This window comes from Tachypleus tridentatus, chromosome 10, assembly GCF_004210375.1.
Source record: "Tachypleus tridentatus isolate NWPU-2018 chromosome 10, ASM421037v1, whole genome shotgun sequence".
Classification (NCBI taxonomy): domain Eukaryota; kingdom Metazoa; phylum Arthropoda; class Merostomata; order Xiphosura; family Limulidae; genus Tachypleus; species Tachypleus tridentatus.
In genome coordinates, this window is record NC_134834.1 from 69,222,762 (window position 1) to 69,237,501 (window position 14,740).

A 14,740-nucleotide genomic window follows, 5' to 3' on the forward strand; every position below is an offset into this window, starting at 1 on the left:
ACTGTTTGCTGAACTCAATCACTTCTACTGAGTTTCTTTTGTACTGAATATGAAGATTAATAAATGTTTGGTGTTTCATCTGTGATTTACCTTCAAATTGTTGTTTTAAATTAGTGTGAAATCTGATTTTTGATTTTGTCCTAACACATTTGCACATTATTATATTTCATTTTAAAGAAAGACAGATATTTAATTTAAGTGAAAATGGCATTTGTAAAGTTTAATACATTAGCATGGTATGACATGAAAACAAAGTGTTATTTTTATGAATTCCAGAAATAATACAAATTATAATCTATTAAATCAAGTCCGGTATAAGATTGTTGTATGGCAATTTTCATCTAAACCCACACTAAACTATCTTGAGCATGGCAGGTTGTAATTGATGTCTTTATTACTGTATAGGTTTTGGCTCATGGATTGCAGGCAAATCAATGAAGCAACAAAATATGCTACAGAACTGTATCGAGAAGCAGTTAATGTGCCTTTCATGGCCAAGTTTGTTGTCTTCATAAAGCGACATGAACCAATGGAAGCTCAGCTTCGGGTATTCTGTATGACTGATGACAAAGAAGACAAAACCTTAGAAAACCAAAAGCACTTCATAGAGGTGGCTAAGAGCAGAGATGTAGAGGTAAGTTATATTTTGTATAGGCAAATAAGAAATGGTTTAAATCTGTGCATGGAAAAAGAATCGTGTGGCCAGTGTTTTGACAAAGCTACATTTATGGGGGATAAATGTTATTTGGCTGGCACGTTGACCATTTAATTCTTTTTCATATAGTTACTTTAACCTGTTTTTTAGATTTTAAGATCTTGCATGCTATATCTGCAGTTGTTTGAGATCTGTATCCATTTTGTATATAATGTCAACATGATGATTTGACTGAATTGTGTATACACTTTAAGTTAAAAACTTTTACAAATACTGTATTCTCATGACAGCTGGTATGGGTATTAAAACTATAATTAAAATAAAGTACAGAACAATATTTTGACCTTCTTAGATCATCTTCGGGTTAGCAAAGCTACTCACTTTCCAGTTTGTGTTTTAACTGCATTAGACTGTATGAGTATATTAACTAGACCAGATAACTTTGAATATTTACATCAGAGATAGAAATATAATAAATTTTCTGCTTGAAAATATATGGCATGTTACATATATAGATTGATAAAATCAAACTGACCAGGACTTATAAATTCAAATTTTTTAAGTAGAGCTTAATGAGGAACCTACTGAACAGAATAATCTGTTTGTAAGTACAATAAAGATACTGTATTGAAAATTAATTCCAAGACTAGTAGTGTGACATTCCTGTATTAAAAGCACTCTTTCAACAATCAGTTTGTAATACTTCAGTACTCAAATTTTGATTTAATGATTACAATATTTTAACTCATAATTTCAGGCCATTATTGGGTAAGAGCTGTATTCTGGAAATCAAATGCTTTTTGAATATAACTCTTATCTGATTTTGACCTATAGTATCATGTAAAAATCAGATAGGTTTTGGCTCATGAATTGCAGGCAAATCAATGAAGCAACAAAATGTGCTACAGAACTGTTTTGAGAAGCTGTTAATGTGCCTTTCATGGCCAAGTTTTTCGTCTTCATAAAGCGACAAGAACTAATAGAATCTGAGCTTTGGGTATTCTGTTCAAAAATAAAATATCAGAAATTGTTATGGCAGACAGGTTTTTTTAATTACTTTAAATACTAGAAATTAAAATTATATTTCATTTAGAACTTGGAGGATATTCAATTTACACATAAAATTTACATTTTTGTTGGTAATATGTCAAAGTAAATTTTAAATTATTTGAAGTATTACAAACTGATTGTTGCAAGAATGCTTTTAATGCTTGAATGTCACATTATTGGTCTTGGAATTAACTTTGAATACAGTATCTTAAAACATTACACCTTTTATTTAATAAAGTAGTTTTAGGTTTTAGATGTAAAATGTTAATACATTTTAACTTGTACTTGATTTGAAAAGAAACTATAAACAGTTAAAAACATTGTTCATCGATATTAATCATTTCTAGGTCTTAGAAGGAAAGTCTCAGTACTTAGAATTTGTTGGGAATTTAGTTCCTGTGACAAAATCAGGTGAGCAACTGACGCTCATGTTCCAAGCCTTCAGGGAGAACAGGCTGCCATTTATTGTTCGTGTGAAGGATCCTCACCAGGAGGCTGTGGGCAGGATTGCTTTCATGAGAGAACCTCGAGTAAGCCGTGGAGATATACCACAGACTCCAATTTGTAATCTGAACATTGTGCTGCCTGATGTGTGCAAGGTTAGTTTTTAGTCTTGTTTGTTATGAAAGAGAGATAATATTAAACATATGATTTTGTAATTGAAGAGTTTTAATATAGAAGGTTTGCAGTTTTATCTTGAAAATTCTAATATTCATTGAAGTAAAAACTTAAATTCTTATAGCTCATTTTCTGTCAAATATAAATTTAACTTTCTTTTAACTGTTTATTTAGATAGTAAATTATAAAATACTTATGATTTTTTTGCAAATTTATTTTGATACAAATGCTTATTTTTTCATATGTGACAAGATAGTAGATACTTAGACTCAAATATAAGTATGTAAGAAACACTGATATTAGTTTTAAAACATTCATATAATTAATTACAAATATGTAAATACATATCTTAATAATTCTTAGCAGCATATATATATATATATGTTCTACTAAGTATGTTATCATTTGGTTTAATTTATAGGCTGAGGGAGAGTACGTAGATGAGATTGTAACACTGGAGAGGAAGTATGGTTATGTTCAGGAATCAGGTTTAGGTAAGGCTTTGGTGTTTGACATGTTAAGTAAGTTTAGGCACTGTGGAGAAATGTTGAGAGATGGAACCACACAATTTCTATATCTTATAAAATGTGTATATGACTCAGTTGTTAATCTTGTTATTACAGAAGTATCTTTAGGCCTTTCATTCCTCAGAATACAACCATTTATATTTCATTACTGCTCAGCTTGAGAAGTTGAATAGATAATTAACCAACAGCAGATTCTTGTAAATGAATGGGTAATCTATAAAGAGTATTGCATGATCCTCACTGTTTTATATATTTATATAAAAGAAATTTTGGAATGATTTCAATGGATTATTTAGGAGTAAACATTTATTTTCTTTACCAGTGTGATTTTGATAATAAAAGTTGTTAATAAAGACCACATTAGAAAGGAATAACTTATGCTCTAACTGTTTTCTGTGTATTATAGCTAGAGGTGGTATGCTTCAGCGAGCTGATCTTCGGTTGGTTGATGTGGCTCGAGAAATTGGATCTGACTGGGAACGACTGGCTTTTCAGTTAGACATTCCAGAGTGGGATGTCAACACAATCAAAAATCGATATCCAGATAATGTGAAAAGTCAGTCTTTAATGATGCTACAGTTATGGGCACAGAAACCAACAATCCAAGCCAAAGGTAATGATGATAACTAGTACAATAGCTTTGAATATAACCTAAACATTTGAGTTTGAAAGAAATAAATATTTTTTTATTTTTTACTGAAAAAAAGAAGCATGCAATATGTTGAATGCTGTATTTGCTGTATTCGTTTTAGACTTATTTAATATAAAAAGTATTATTAGCAATTCTGTATTTTTTCTTCTGTTTTAAACTTTCAATAAATGTTCATTGAATACACAATACCTAGATACTTATTCCATTTCCACATTTGTTTTAATACATTTTATCAACTGTTCTCTAGTTAGACATATGTTGTTGTTTTTTTGTGTTCTCATGTTATGAACTTTAAAAAACACATTCAAGGAACATAGAAGTTAGTAAAGTTGAATAATGTGTGGATCATACCATTTACTAAAAATTTGTTTTCTTTCTCTTATTTTTAATATTTATTTAGTGTATCTTATGTACAGAAAATTGAGATTTATGATATACAATCCAATGACACCTTGAAAACTAATTTCTTTGGAAATGTAAGTATGCTTATTTCACAGATTATTTTTCACAGCCAATGTTAAAAAATCAGTGCCAAATAATCTTCTTTTCTCAGGAAATGTTTTGGAAAATGCTTTGAGAAAAATTGCACGAGCGGATGTTTTAAATAATTGTATGTTCAATGTGCACATTATATCTGATGAGGTGGAAAAAGCAGTGGCAAAAATTCAGCAAGATCAGAGTGGTGAGTTGATCAGTTGTTCTAGGATACTGTTACTCAAAGAAATTATTTTAAGTAATTTAAGCATATGAAATCTAGAAAGTGTAAAGTTTTATGCAAGCTTACCTATTTACTATAATTTGATATTAGTGATTCCTTGCAGACTGTGATTAACTTAAGATATTGACTTACTGTTGCTTTGATTAAAAACAAAGAACTTTAAGTTGTATCTTAAATTAATCATAATTTTTCAGTTTATTTTAACATTATGAAAATAAATGGTAAACTAGCTAAAAATAGAAAAACAATAACAGTAAAAAAAATGTAGGCCTGTAATTAATATTAACCCTGAAGAATCTTTTTAATATCTGACAAAATAACTTTATCTATTGTAGAATCAGGAGGAGGACATTATTTTGCACATTTTTCTTGATTATTTAGAAAATGATTGAACTCCATGTTAAATTTGTAATTTACACATATGTAGTTTGATATGTTTGTATTTTATTTACTTGATCTTTAGAATAATGTTTAAAATTATAAAAACACACTAACCCAAGCACTCTCAAAAGGTGGATCATCCTTCTTCAGGGGCAAACTGCTTATTAGCCTTAAAGTTGTTCAGAATAACTGTTGAACATGTTGCCAAAGCCTACAAAAGAAGAGGTTTTTCTTGTGTTGTTACATAATATTTTATATAAGCTGTAAAAATGACATTTTATCATTTCTTTATTTTCAATTTTTTTGAAAAGTAATTGAAAATAATGTCAGCTATGATTAGGCTTAACATACACTTAGCCTTTGATGATATTGCTGTTTCTAGAGTTCGATAACATCAGAGTTGAATTGGGTCGCTCAAGGGAAGCTTCACTGCAACGAGAAATGTCTCTGGATGTTTCTTATGATGAACAGGATTTAATGAAGGTAAGATTATATGTAGATAATCAGGTAGTTTCTGAATGTGAAAATTAGTTTTCAATGTATAAGCAGTATTTGTGTTGGAACTTAAAGTATGAAGTTTGTGATGTAAGTGTTGGTATGTGAATAATAATTTTTCTTTAATTTGCTGTAGATTACTGTGATGTGGATTGAAATTTGGAATAAGTTTCTTTTCATCATCTGTTTATTCATCAAATTTTGAATATAACGTTTTAACTGTAACATAACTGACTTAGTTGATAATCTACATAATTTTATGTTGCTTAGCAGTCAGTGGGCTTATAACACTACAAATCAGTATTTAATACCTACCCTAGGCATATCACAGATATCCCATTGTTTAGCTTTGTGCTTCTAACAAACAAAAACTTTTGTGTAACTTTTTTTTTTTTTTATTTAAGAACATAAACCTTCTTAATCTCATGACTGTCCTGGGATATTTATTTTCAATCTAATTTTTGTCTGAAGTCTTTTAACATTGCCCTCAACAATTTGAGGATAAGTTGGTGATTTTGGTGATATCTATCTCAGTCAGATTGTCTTCTTTAGTTCTTTCTTTGGTTTCCTGGCTGGTTTGTTGGAATTTAGTGGGTAAAAACACTTTGTTAGAAAGTGTTCATTTACGATCTTCTGCTCTCAGGGAGTGAAAGGAAGCTTCTTTTCTGTCTCATGTTATTTGTTGAAGTTTCAGAGATGTTAGAACTCTGAATTGATATAGCCTATTCATGTTTCCCTTTATTGTCATTGGCTTCTCACTTTTCTGGCACTAATTTGGGAGTACTGGCCTGTAGTATTTCACAATCCTCTCTTTTGGTTCCTGGGTCTGTTGGCTCTCATAATAGGGTCCATCTGCATTCTCAAGGATCTTCAGCTTGGTTGGACCAACAACAATGGCATCAGTATCTATCCCATAGGTAGGGAAGCAGTGAGAGCATAATTACATAACTTCCTGGACATCTGCAAAAGAAAAAAAAAAATGTTCTTTTACCAGAGATCCATAGATAGTCCATGTTCTAACTTCAGGGTTGGTCATTCAATTTACATTACCTTCACCATTGTCTGTTTAACCTGTTGCCTTTTCACCTCCAACGTATTCATAGGAGTGAAATTTCATTCCCAGGCTATAAGAGAGTTATCATCGAAAGGGCAGTAGAGAGGATTGATCCCATTCTTCTGGGATTTTATTCTTGTTTGTTCATTGTACCCAAGAAGACAAGAGATTGGTGTCCAAACATTGATGTGCCTCAACTTAACCAATTTTTATATCTTCCTTGCTTTACAGGAGAATCTCTTCTCAATCTGTGATGGAACTTTGCACCAAGGCTTTGGATGACCAAGTTTGGTGTTATCAATGTTTATCTACATATTCTCATAGCAGAAACTCCCTGGAAGTTTTTCAGGTTTGAGCACAAGGGTCAAGTGCTGCATTTAGGGCTCTACCTTTTGGTCTTGCATTCAGCACCTTATGTCTTATGTAGAATTGTTCAAGCCTTTTCTAGTCACCTGCATTTTTTGGGTCTGTGCACACATCATTGTATGAATGACTGACCCCTTCTGGCTCCATCCAGTCAATTAGCAGAACAACACTCTCAGGATCTCCTTTCAGAAACAAAAGTGGGCTTCCTAATCTGATTGGAGATATCTTTTTTGTGATTGACTCAATATCTCATCCATCTGGGTGTGTTTTTCATTACTCACTTAAATCATGCTCAACCAACTAGTTTTGAGATTCAAGCTATGGAGAGAGCCATCAGGATTTATGTCTCTTTCTGCTACTGCATGGATGATTTTATCTCTTTTGGGGATGTGGGCATCACTGGAGCTTCCCATTTCTTTAGTGTGAGCACATCTGAAGTCCCTTCAGTGGTTATTGTGTGATTAATGGATCTTGTGTTCTGATCCTTTGGATCATTGTCTCATTACTCAGGATAAACATTGTTGATTGTATATGGTGGTTGGATTGGAACAATACTACTGTTGAGGTACCCATTCCACCACCTCATCCTAAGATCCTTCTGTTCATAAATGCATCTCTTCAGGGTGGGGAGCTTATCTTCAAGGTCAGGAGTTCCATAATACTTAGATGGAAGATGAGCCTACCCTCCATATCAATGTCCTTGAACTCTTTGTAGTACACAGGTAAATGGTTAAAGGCCTGTCTCTGTCTTGAAAGTAAAAATTGGTATAATGCATTCTGACAGTTCCACAGTGGTTTCTCAGATTTTGTTTCAAGGAAGCACATATTTTCAAGACCTTTGTTTTTGTACTTTGTATCTTCTCTATTGGGCTCATTCTCAGCATATCAGTGTTTTAGCATGTTATGTTCCAGGAGTGATGAGTTTAATTGCAATCCCTTGTCTAAACCCAGCCGGATTTTTCTGACAAAATGGGTGCTACTTTGTGAGGTTTTCTCAGTGAATTTGTTCTAGGTTTGGATATCCAGTGAGTCTCAATGGCATTGATTTTAGACTGGAGTTAATTTGGCCTCCAATACCTTATTCTCAAGCATTGTGGGTATATGCATTCAGTAAGGACTGGACAGGTTTATGTCTTTATGGCTTTTCCCCAATTCAGCCATTGCCCCAGGTTCTACTTTCTGTCTAGTTCTTTTTGGTTGCACTCTTCTTGGCTAGCTCCAATGTGGTTTCATCTTCTTTAGTAATTGCAGGAATGTCCACTTTTTGCAGAGTGGCAGTCTCTGTTGAGACAACCTCAATCAGATATCCTTCACCCAGATATTTGGAAACACAGTCTTCATGCTTGGAAGCTATGCAGTCTTGTGCATGACATAAGGAGTTAACTTCTGAGGTTTCTCTATATTTAGCTAAATACTCTGTGTAGGCCAACCCTGACTGTTTATCAACAGAAATGGAATATTTATCATCAGAGATACATTAAAATGAATGTAAACCCTCTTTATCCAAAAGTATTTACCATATTTCATTTTATGACTTGGGTGTTTGAGAAGGGTCTTGATTCATGTACAGTGGCTTTATATAAGCCATCCTTATCCACTCTTTATAGGTATCCCAAATATCAGAAGGTTTTTGAATCCACAGTTTTAACAGGTGTAATAAAATTATTTCATATTCTTCAGCCCAAACAATCTTTTTGGTTACTGAATTGCAATTTTACAGTTGCTTTACATGCATTGTCTCACTGTCCTTTTGAGCTCTTAGCTATGTGTTATGTGTTTCATCCTTCTCTTAAATTATATATTTTGTTGTTGACCTGTGGATGTCATCAGTTGTAGTCGTTTGCAATCCATGTGCTAAGGGTCTTTATCATTCCACATTTGCTCTGTTTTACCTCCATAGGTCTTTTCTTCCCTTCTCATCGGTCCTTTTACCAGCCATTTCTCACCTTTATCACCACTCTGATCCTTATTGTTCGTTATGTTCTGTCAGGGTCCTAGTGTTATGTAGCTTGTATTTACTCATTTCAAGGTAATAGGAACTGATTGTTCATTCATTGGAATACGTCTATTTTCCATTACTCTAATGAGGTGGCTTTGCAAATTGATTCACATGGGCTATAATGGATTATTGTTACAGGAGAGGAAACTTTAGCATGTCACATCTCGCCAGATTTCATCATATCTCAATGTCATTAGTACCCAGTTGAATTGCTCTCTGTAAGACATTGTGCAGGCTAATACTTTCCTATCTCATTACTTACATGATCTTGCAATTTCCTCTTCTTCTGTTAGACTTTAACCAGAGATAAGTATTTTCCTTATTCATGTACTTCTTTTTATTTTCAGAGTCCTTTTATTTCTCATTTGGTTCTATTGTTGAAAGTGTTGCTAAAGAAAGTATGCTTTTTCTTTGCAATTCTGCACTAGCAACTACTCACTATAATTACTACAGGTTGCAACAAGCTCTGTTGAAATGGTGTGTTCCATAAGACCATCTAAGTGCCTACTGGATGGTATTACATTATTATTGTGGATTGCCACTCATGGACTGTCTTGAAATAAAGCTAACTGGGATCCTGCCTGTCCCTGCCAATTCTCAGATTGCATAAATTGGGATGGTTTACTTTTAAAAATGTAAGGAAATTGGTTCACCTGTTGCACAGTTTCCCAGAATACTGTTCCTCAGGACTCTCAAACTCATATTACCCATAACTCTACTAGTGGAGCTCAGGAGTTTTTACCACCTCCAATTTCCAGTCACTGGGGTGGTGGATAGAGGTTTTTCATCCAGAGTGCTCAAACATGTTTCTCTTCCCTTGACATCCATGGATGTATTTACCAGATGTCAGTAGGAGTGCCACCAGCCTACACAGGAACCTACTTGTAATTCTGGTTCAGATTTGACACAAAACTATCTAGTTTAGGCATGCATGACTATTCACTTTGATCAATGTCACTTTCATATATTGTTCATGAAAGGAGGTCCACTATCTCCTCATAATTCCAAATGCAAAGTGGTCTCTTCCTAGGTCCTTCAGTGAGCACAGGTTCTACATCCTTTCCATAATTCCAGTGGCAAGGTGGAATACTTCTTGTCTGCTTGGTTCTCCAAGATTTAAAATTCCAAACTAGAAGAATTCTGTTTCTTTGACTCCTTTGATATAGAAACTAAGTTTTAGGTGAAGAGCATATCTGTTCTGGATGTAGTGAAGTTGCCCTACCTTTGTACTATTTTTGTCTTCGTACACTTCTGTTCTGTACAGATGCTTTCTGTTTGAATCATGCCTGCACTGGCTCCTCTACCTTCACAATGTGGAATTCTAACTACATTGTTGATGTAGGTAAGTACATTTTGAAAGTTAACATTTTCCTAAACTAAAAATGTATTCCTAATAATATTTACCTCTGCTGACATTCTCCCACCCTATCTCCCCACTAAAAGCTAGTTTATGTCTTGAAAAAGTGACTACATTATCTCATTGAGGTGCTTATATACAGTATCAAGATAGAGGGTACACTGAAATTGTTGGAGAATTTTGCAAATTAGAAATAACCTGGGGCATTTGAGCAGGCTGCAAAAAACTGGAGTTTTCAGTGCTTAGATGGGCAAAGAGTTATAAACCCTGCAGATTGAGAAATAATTATATTGTAAGCAGAGATAAGTATTATTGGAAATACATTTTTGGTTTAAGAAAATGTTGATGTCTAGTTGCTCTTTTATTTTGAACAACTATGGGATTAGAAATAAAACTTGATAATAATCTTAAGAGTAGTTTTCATTTTTGAAACACAGTTCAGAATGTTGTGAAGAAACAGTTACATTGCAAAGTTTCCTCAAGTGATATGTGTTTGATTTTGAGTGAATATTTTGGGACCCAAGTCACAATCTTTGTAGATCAGTGGGAATAGTTCTTAATTTTTTCTCTCTATCTAACTGTAAGATTATTTTTAGTTATCATCTAGCATTATCTGTTATAATACTTGTATGAGTTTTTGTTTTATTCGATGTGAAACAGGATGAAATTATTAAATGTGAAAGCTCTAACTGTAGATTTCTCAAACTAATTTGGAAGATTTTATCTTTTGATGATATTTTTAATTTATTTTGTATAGAAAACATACATTTTTGGCAGTAGTTAGAAAAAATGACCTTTACTCTCCAGATAATATTAAAAAACTTTATATCAGCCACTGTTTTGCTATTTGTAAGGGATAGTAGTACAAGAACATTTGCTTCTGAAATCTTCCTTGAACACTTTTGGCTTATTCTTAAATAATTCCCTTAAACATAATATAAAGTTATGTGAAATATTAGGTCATTTAAGATATTTCATTTTCTCACCACATACTCTCTCTTTACTTATGGTACTTTTGTTCAATACAATATAGAGATAGTATTGAATATTTATGTTTGTTGGTTACCATGTTGACTTTACTTTTTGTATGTATTTGTCACAATTACTATTCAAAAATATTCCTTATAAATTAAATTTGAAAATACACACACAGGTGCTCACACACACATCCTCATTTTGAATGGAAAACTAAGACTGAGACTTTTAATGTTAACACAACTTGTAATACTTTATATTTTCTTCAATGCTTCTCATTTTCAAGAATTTTTTTTTTTCCCTGTTTCCTTCTCAAACTCAGAGGCTTGTAGATGTGGAGGTAGGTTTTTATAATCCTTAAGGCACTGCAAGGCAGAGCATACCTCACATGTACCTACAACAGACACATCTTTTGTCCATCTCTCTCTCTCTTTGTTTTTTGTTTTTTTTGCTTACAATAGCCTTCCTATTTTGAACTGTACAACCAGCTTGGCAAACTGATAATTAAGCTAAACTTCATTCCACTTCCATTATTTTATTTTCTGATAAAAGTATCTTAAAATGAATGAAAATGTCACAACCATATTCAATGGTACACTTGGGTGAATGTCCAGTTTAGCAATTTCAAACATGCTTTTGTTTTTGTCTTTTACACTGCTTGAGACTTGCACATTGAATAAATAACTTTTAAACACTAATATATTTGTGTGCCATTGTATGGAGATAGTTGTAGATTGTGGGAAATGTTAATAAACCTACAAAATAAATAGGGAAATCATTTTTATATTTTGTTTTTCAAGAATCATATCATTTTAAAATAATTTATTTTATTTTTTTTTATAAATGGCAAAGTATGAAGTAAGCAGATGCAATTATTGGATGTCAGGTAGTATGTTTATATGTGAGCACTTATTGGATGTCAGGTAGTATGTTTATATGTGAGCACTCAAAGCATCCTTACCACTTTGTGCTTGTTTCTTAAAGTTTACCACTTTACAAGCATTTATCTTTTGTTAAGATTCAAGGCTTTTCACCATTCTGCTCTATTGTTTTAAGTTCCTGATCATTATATGCTTGTGTAGTTTGCTACTGTATATCAGTATACATTTTCTACCTTCAGAATGCAAGTGTGTCATATTTATAAGCTCATTATCAATGCTCAGAGATAAAATCTGATAATGGGGTACAGGTCTCTATTTACAGAGAGATTGAGTTATGTAACCTATGCCTAAAACTTCAAATTTTAAGTGTAAAAACTTATATTATCAAAGTTTGATCATATTGGACTAAAATTCTTAGATGTACCAACCATAAACACTGGAGTGTTTAATGTATAAAAATATACAAAATTTTTCATCAATTCTTTTAATGTTTTTGTGATTTTTAACTTAATACCCTATTCTCAGGAAGCAGAATCAGCTGAAGAAACAAGTAGTGAGACAGGTTCAGTTCAGGAAAAACAACTTCCAGAAACCAGGAAAACACCACCTAAGGGTATTGCTCAGTTTGATAATACTTTACTTTTAACTATGTTAAATACTGTCATTTAATCTTAAGACATGGAACTATAGTTTAGTTTTTTATGTAACATACTTTTTCACTATATTTCAAATTGAAGCTATCAGACTTAGTAGTGAAAATGAAAAACATCATTCAATTACACGAGTTTGTTTTATTTTATTTTTTTCAGTAGAGGAAATATTTTTTTTTCAAATAGGACACCAAAAATTAAATAATATTTAAATATTCATGTAGTTTTATAATATTCTAATAAGTATCTACACATTATTTAAGATTGATAGAATTATTTATTTGAGGTTTCTTCTCTCTATTTATGCTACATGCTTATATATAATCAAAATTAAAGAGAATCAAATACAATTGTGAAAATTCATCAGTAACTGAAATAATAGAAAAATTTACAAAATCAACACATTTTGGAAAGAATACAAGAAAAACCATAAAGCTCTTGTTTCCATGAAAAATAATCAAAATGTGAAACAAATGGGCTGAAAAATGCTTTGAAGCATTGTGAACAGATAGTAGAAATATGTAAAAGGAATAAAAAGTGCTGAAAACTAAAGAAACGTTTATAACTTTAGTGGAAAACATGGACTTAGCTTTTGGATAAAATGACAAGAAAAAGTAAAAAAAAAAAGTTAACGTTTTAATATTTTTTGTGGATACACCAGCTTTCTAGTTTGATTTTATTGTACTATTTTTTTGTAGATACACCAGCTTTTAGTTTGATTTTATTGTACTATTTTTTCTCACTAGTGAGTCATTTTTGATTAAAATTAATAAATTACTTTATTTTTAATTTGCCCAGTGTAAAAGTTTGCTGTTATACTATGGTGCATGTTTCCCTATCTTCTAACTGCCTATCTATATCAGTGCTGCTCTCTGTGAATATCCTTTGCATACACATGTGGAGGATAGCATTATTATTAAAGTTAATATTTATGTACCTATAATATGCACTAAGTGGAAACAGTGGTGGCATACAAGCTCATCACTAAACGCAATTTTCATTATGCATGCATTTTATTATAAGAATTAAAAGCATAGGGTAAGCATAAGAGTCAACTACTCCAGGACAAAAAAGTGGTAAAATCTTTATTTTTTTTAATCAGGTAAAACATTATTACTCAGAACTATTTATAGTTAGTTATTTCTCTTATTTTTCACTCATATATGAACACTTGATTCTAAACTAAGAAATTTTGTACCAAAAATATCGTCAAACACGTGCAAGATACAGACAGCAATGTGTCTAATATGTGTCTAATAAACTAATATTTAAGATTTCATTTTCATGAAGACCATTTTCATAAGAATAACTTTAATTTTTAATACTGTTACAATCTAGTTTTTGAGAAAATTACTCAAATTTCGTTTTTTATACATGAGTTTGGTTAAATTATATTACTCTTAATTAATTTTAACTTGTAAAGCCTGTTTCCTGTAGGTTGTTCTTTGTGGAACTACTTTCATAACAAATGATAACTGTTTAAATAATTAGATACAAATTGCATGGAAATGTGGCATTTTTGTTTTTTGTGATACTAAGTGTTGTGTGATTATAATCTTATAAACATCGAGTCCAAAATATTATCCAAAAGCTAGAGTGCTCTGAGAAATGGGTCTTTTTTTTTTTTTTTTTCGTGTGAAGCAGAGAACACTTTCAAAAGTACTCAATCCTTTGGAACCTGCCTTGTTGTTACTCTGTACCCTTTTTGCAGTAATTCACAGTGGTCTTTTACCCCAAATAGCCTAGCACAAGTGTTTGTTTGTGTGACGTGCATGCTGTATTTTTCTCTCCTTATGCTTTAAATTTTGAGCAACATTATCTGTGTTTGTTAAACATGGCCCAGCTTGATGTCTTGCTTTCACCTGCTTGATGGCTGCCTTCTAACCATCACACTAGACATGGATTAACCACTGTGAAGTCATCAGTGATCTTACTTCTGCAGAAGGTGTCACTGTTCCTGGAGAGCTGATGAAACAGGTTGAAGAAGAGATAGAAGCTAATATACAATCTCCTGAAGAACAGATACAAGAAACAGTAATAAGTAGACAGCATTTAGAGGAGCCAAGACAGTTTGAGGAAGTAAGAGAGAAATCAAAAATTGAAGCAGAAGTATCTAAAGTTGCTCAAAGTGTTGAGGGATTAATATTTCAAGAAGTAACCGTAGATGATCATCCTACAGAAGAACCACCCAAACTACTTCAAGTAGTAACTATAGATGATCATCCTTCAGAAGTACCACCCAAACTACTTCAAGAAGTAACCATAGATAAACAGACTTCAGAAGAACCACCAAAACAGCTTCAAGATAAAACCATAGATAAACAGAGTTCAGAAGAACCACCAAAACAGCTTCAAGAAGTAA

General features: G+C 32.3%; 1 protein-coding gene across 1 annotated transcript in view; it reads left to right on the plus strand.

Moving 5' to 3' along the window:
* LOC143229504 (uncharacterized) overlaps positions 1–14,740 on the plus strand; it is a 160,257-nt gene that overhangs the window by 71,126 nt on the left and 74,391 nt on the right. Inside the window, 8 exon segments of the mRNA XM_076461933.1 lie at positions 406–634; positions 2,053–2,304; positions 2,745–2,817; positions 3,257–3,463; positions 4,056–4,184; positions 4,984–5,084; positions 11,170–11,187; positions 12,254–12,341. Of these exon segments, the coding sequence (XP_076318048.1) occupies positions 406–634; positions 2,053–2,304; positions 2,745–2,817; positions 3,257–3,463; positions 4,056–4,184; positions 4,984–5,084; positions 11,170–11,187; positions 12,254–12,341 (1,097 nt within the window).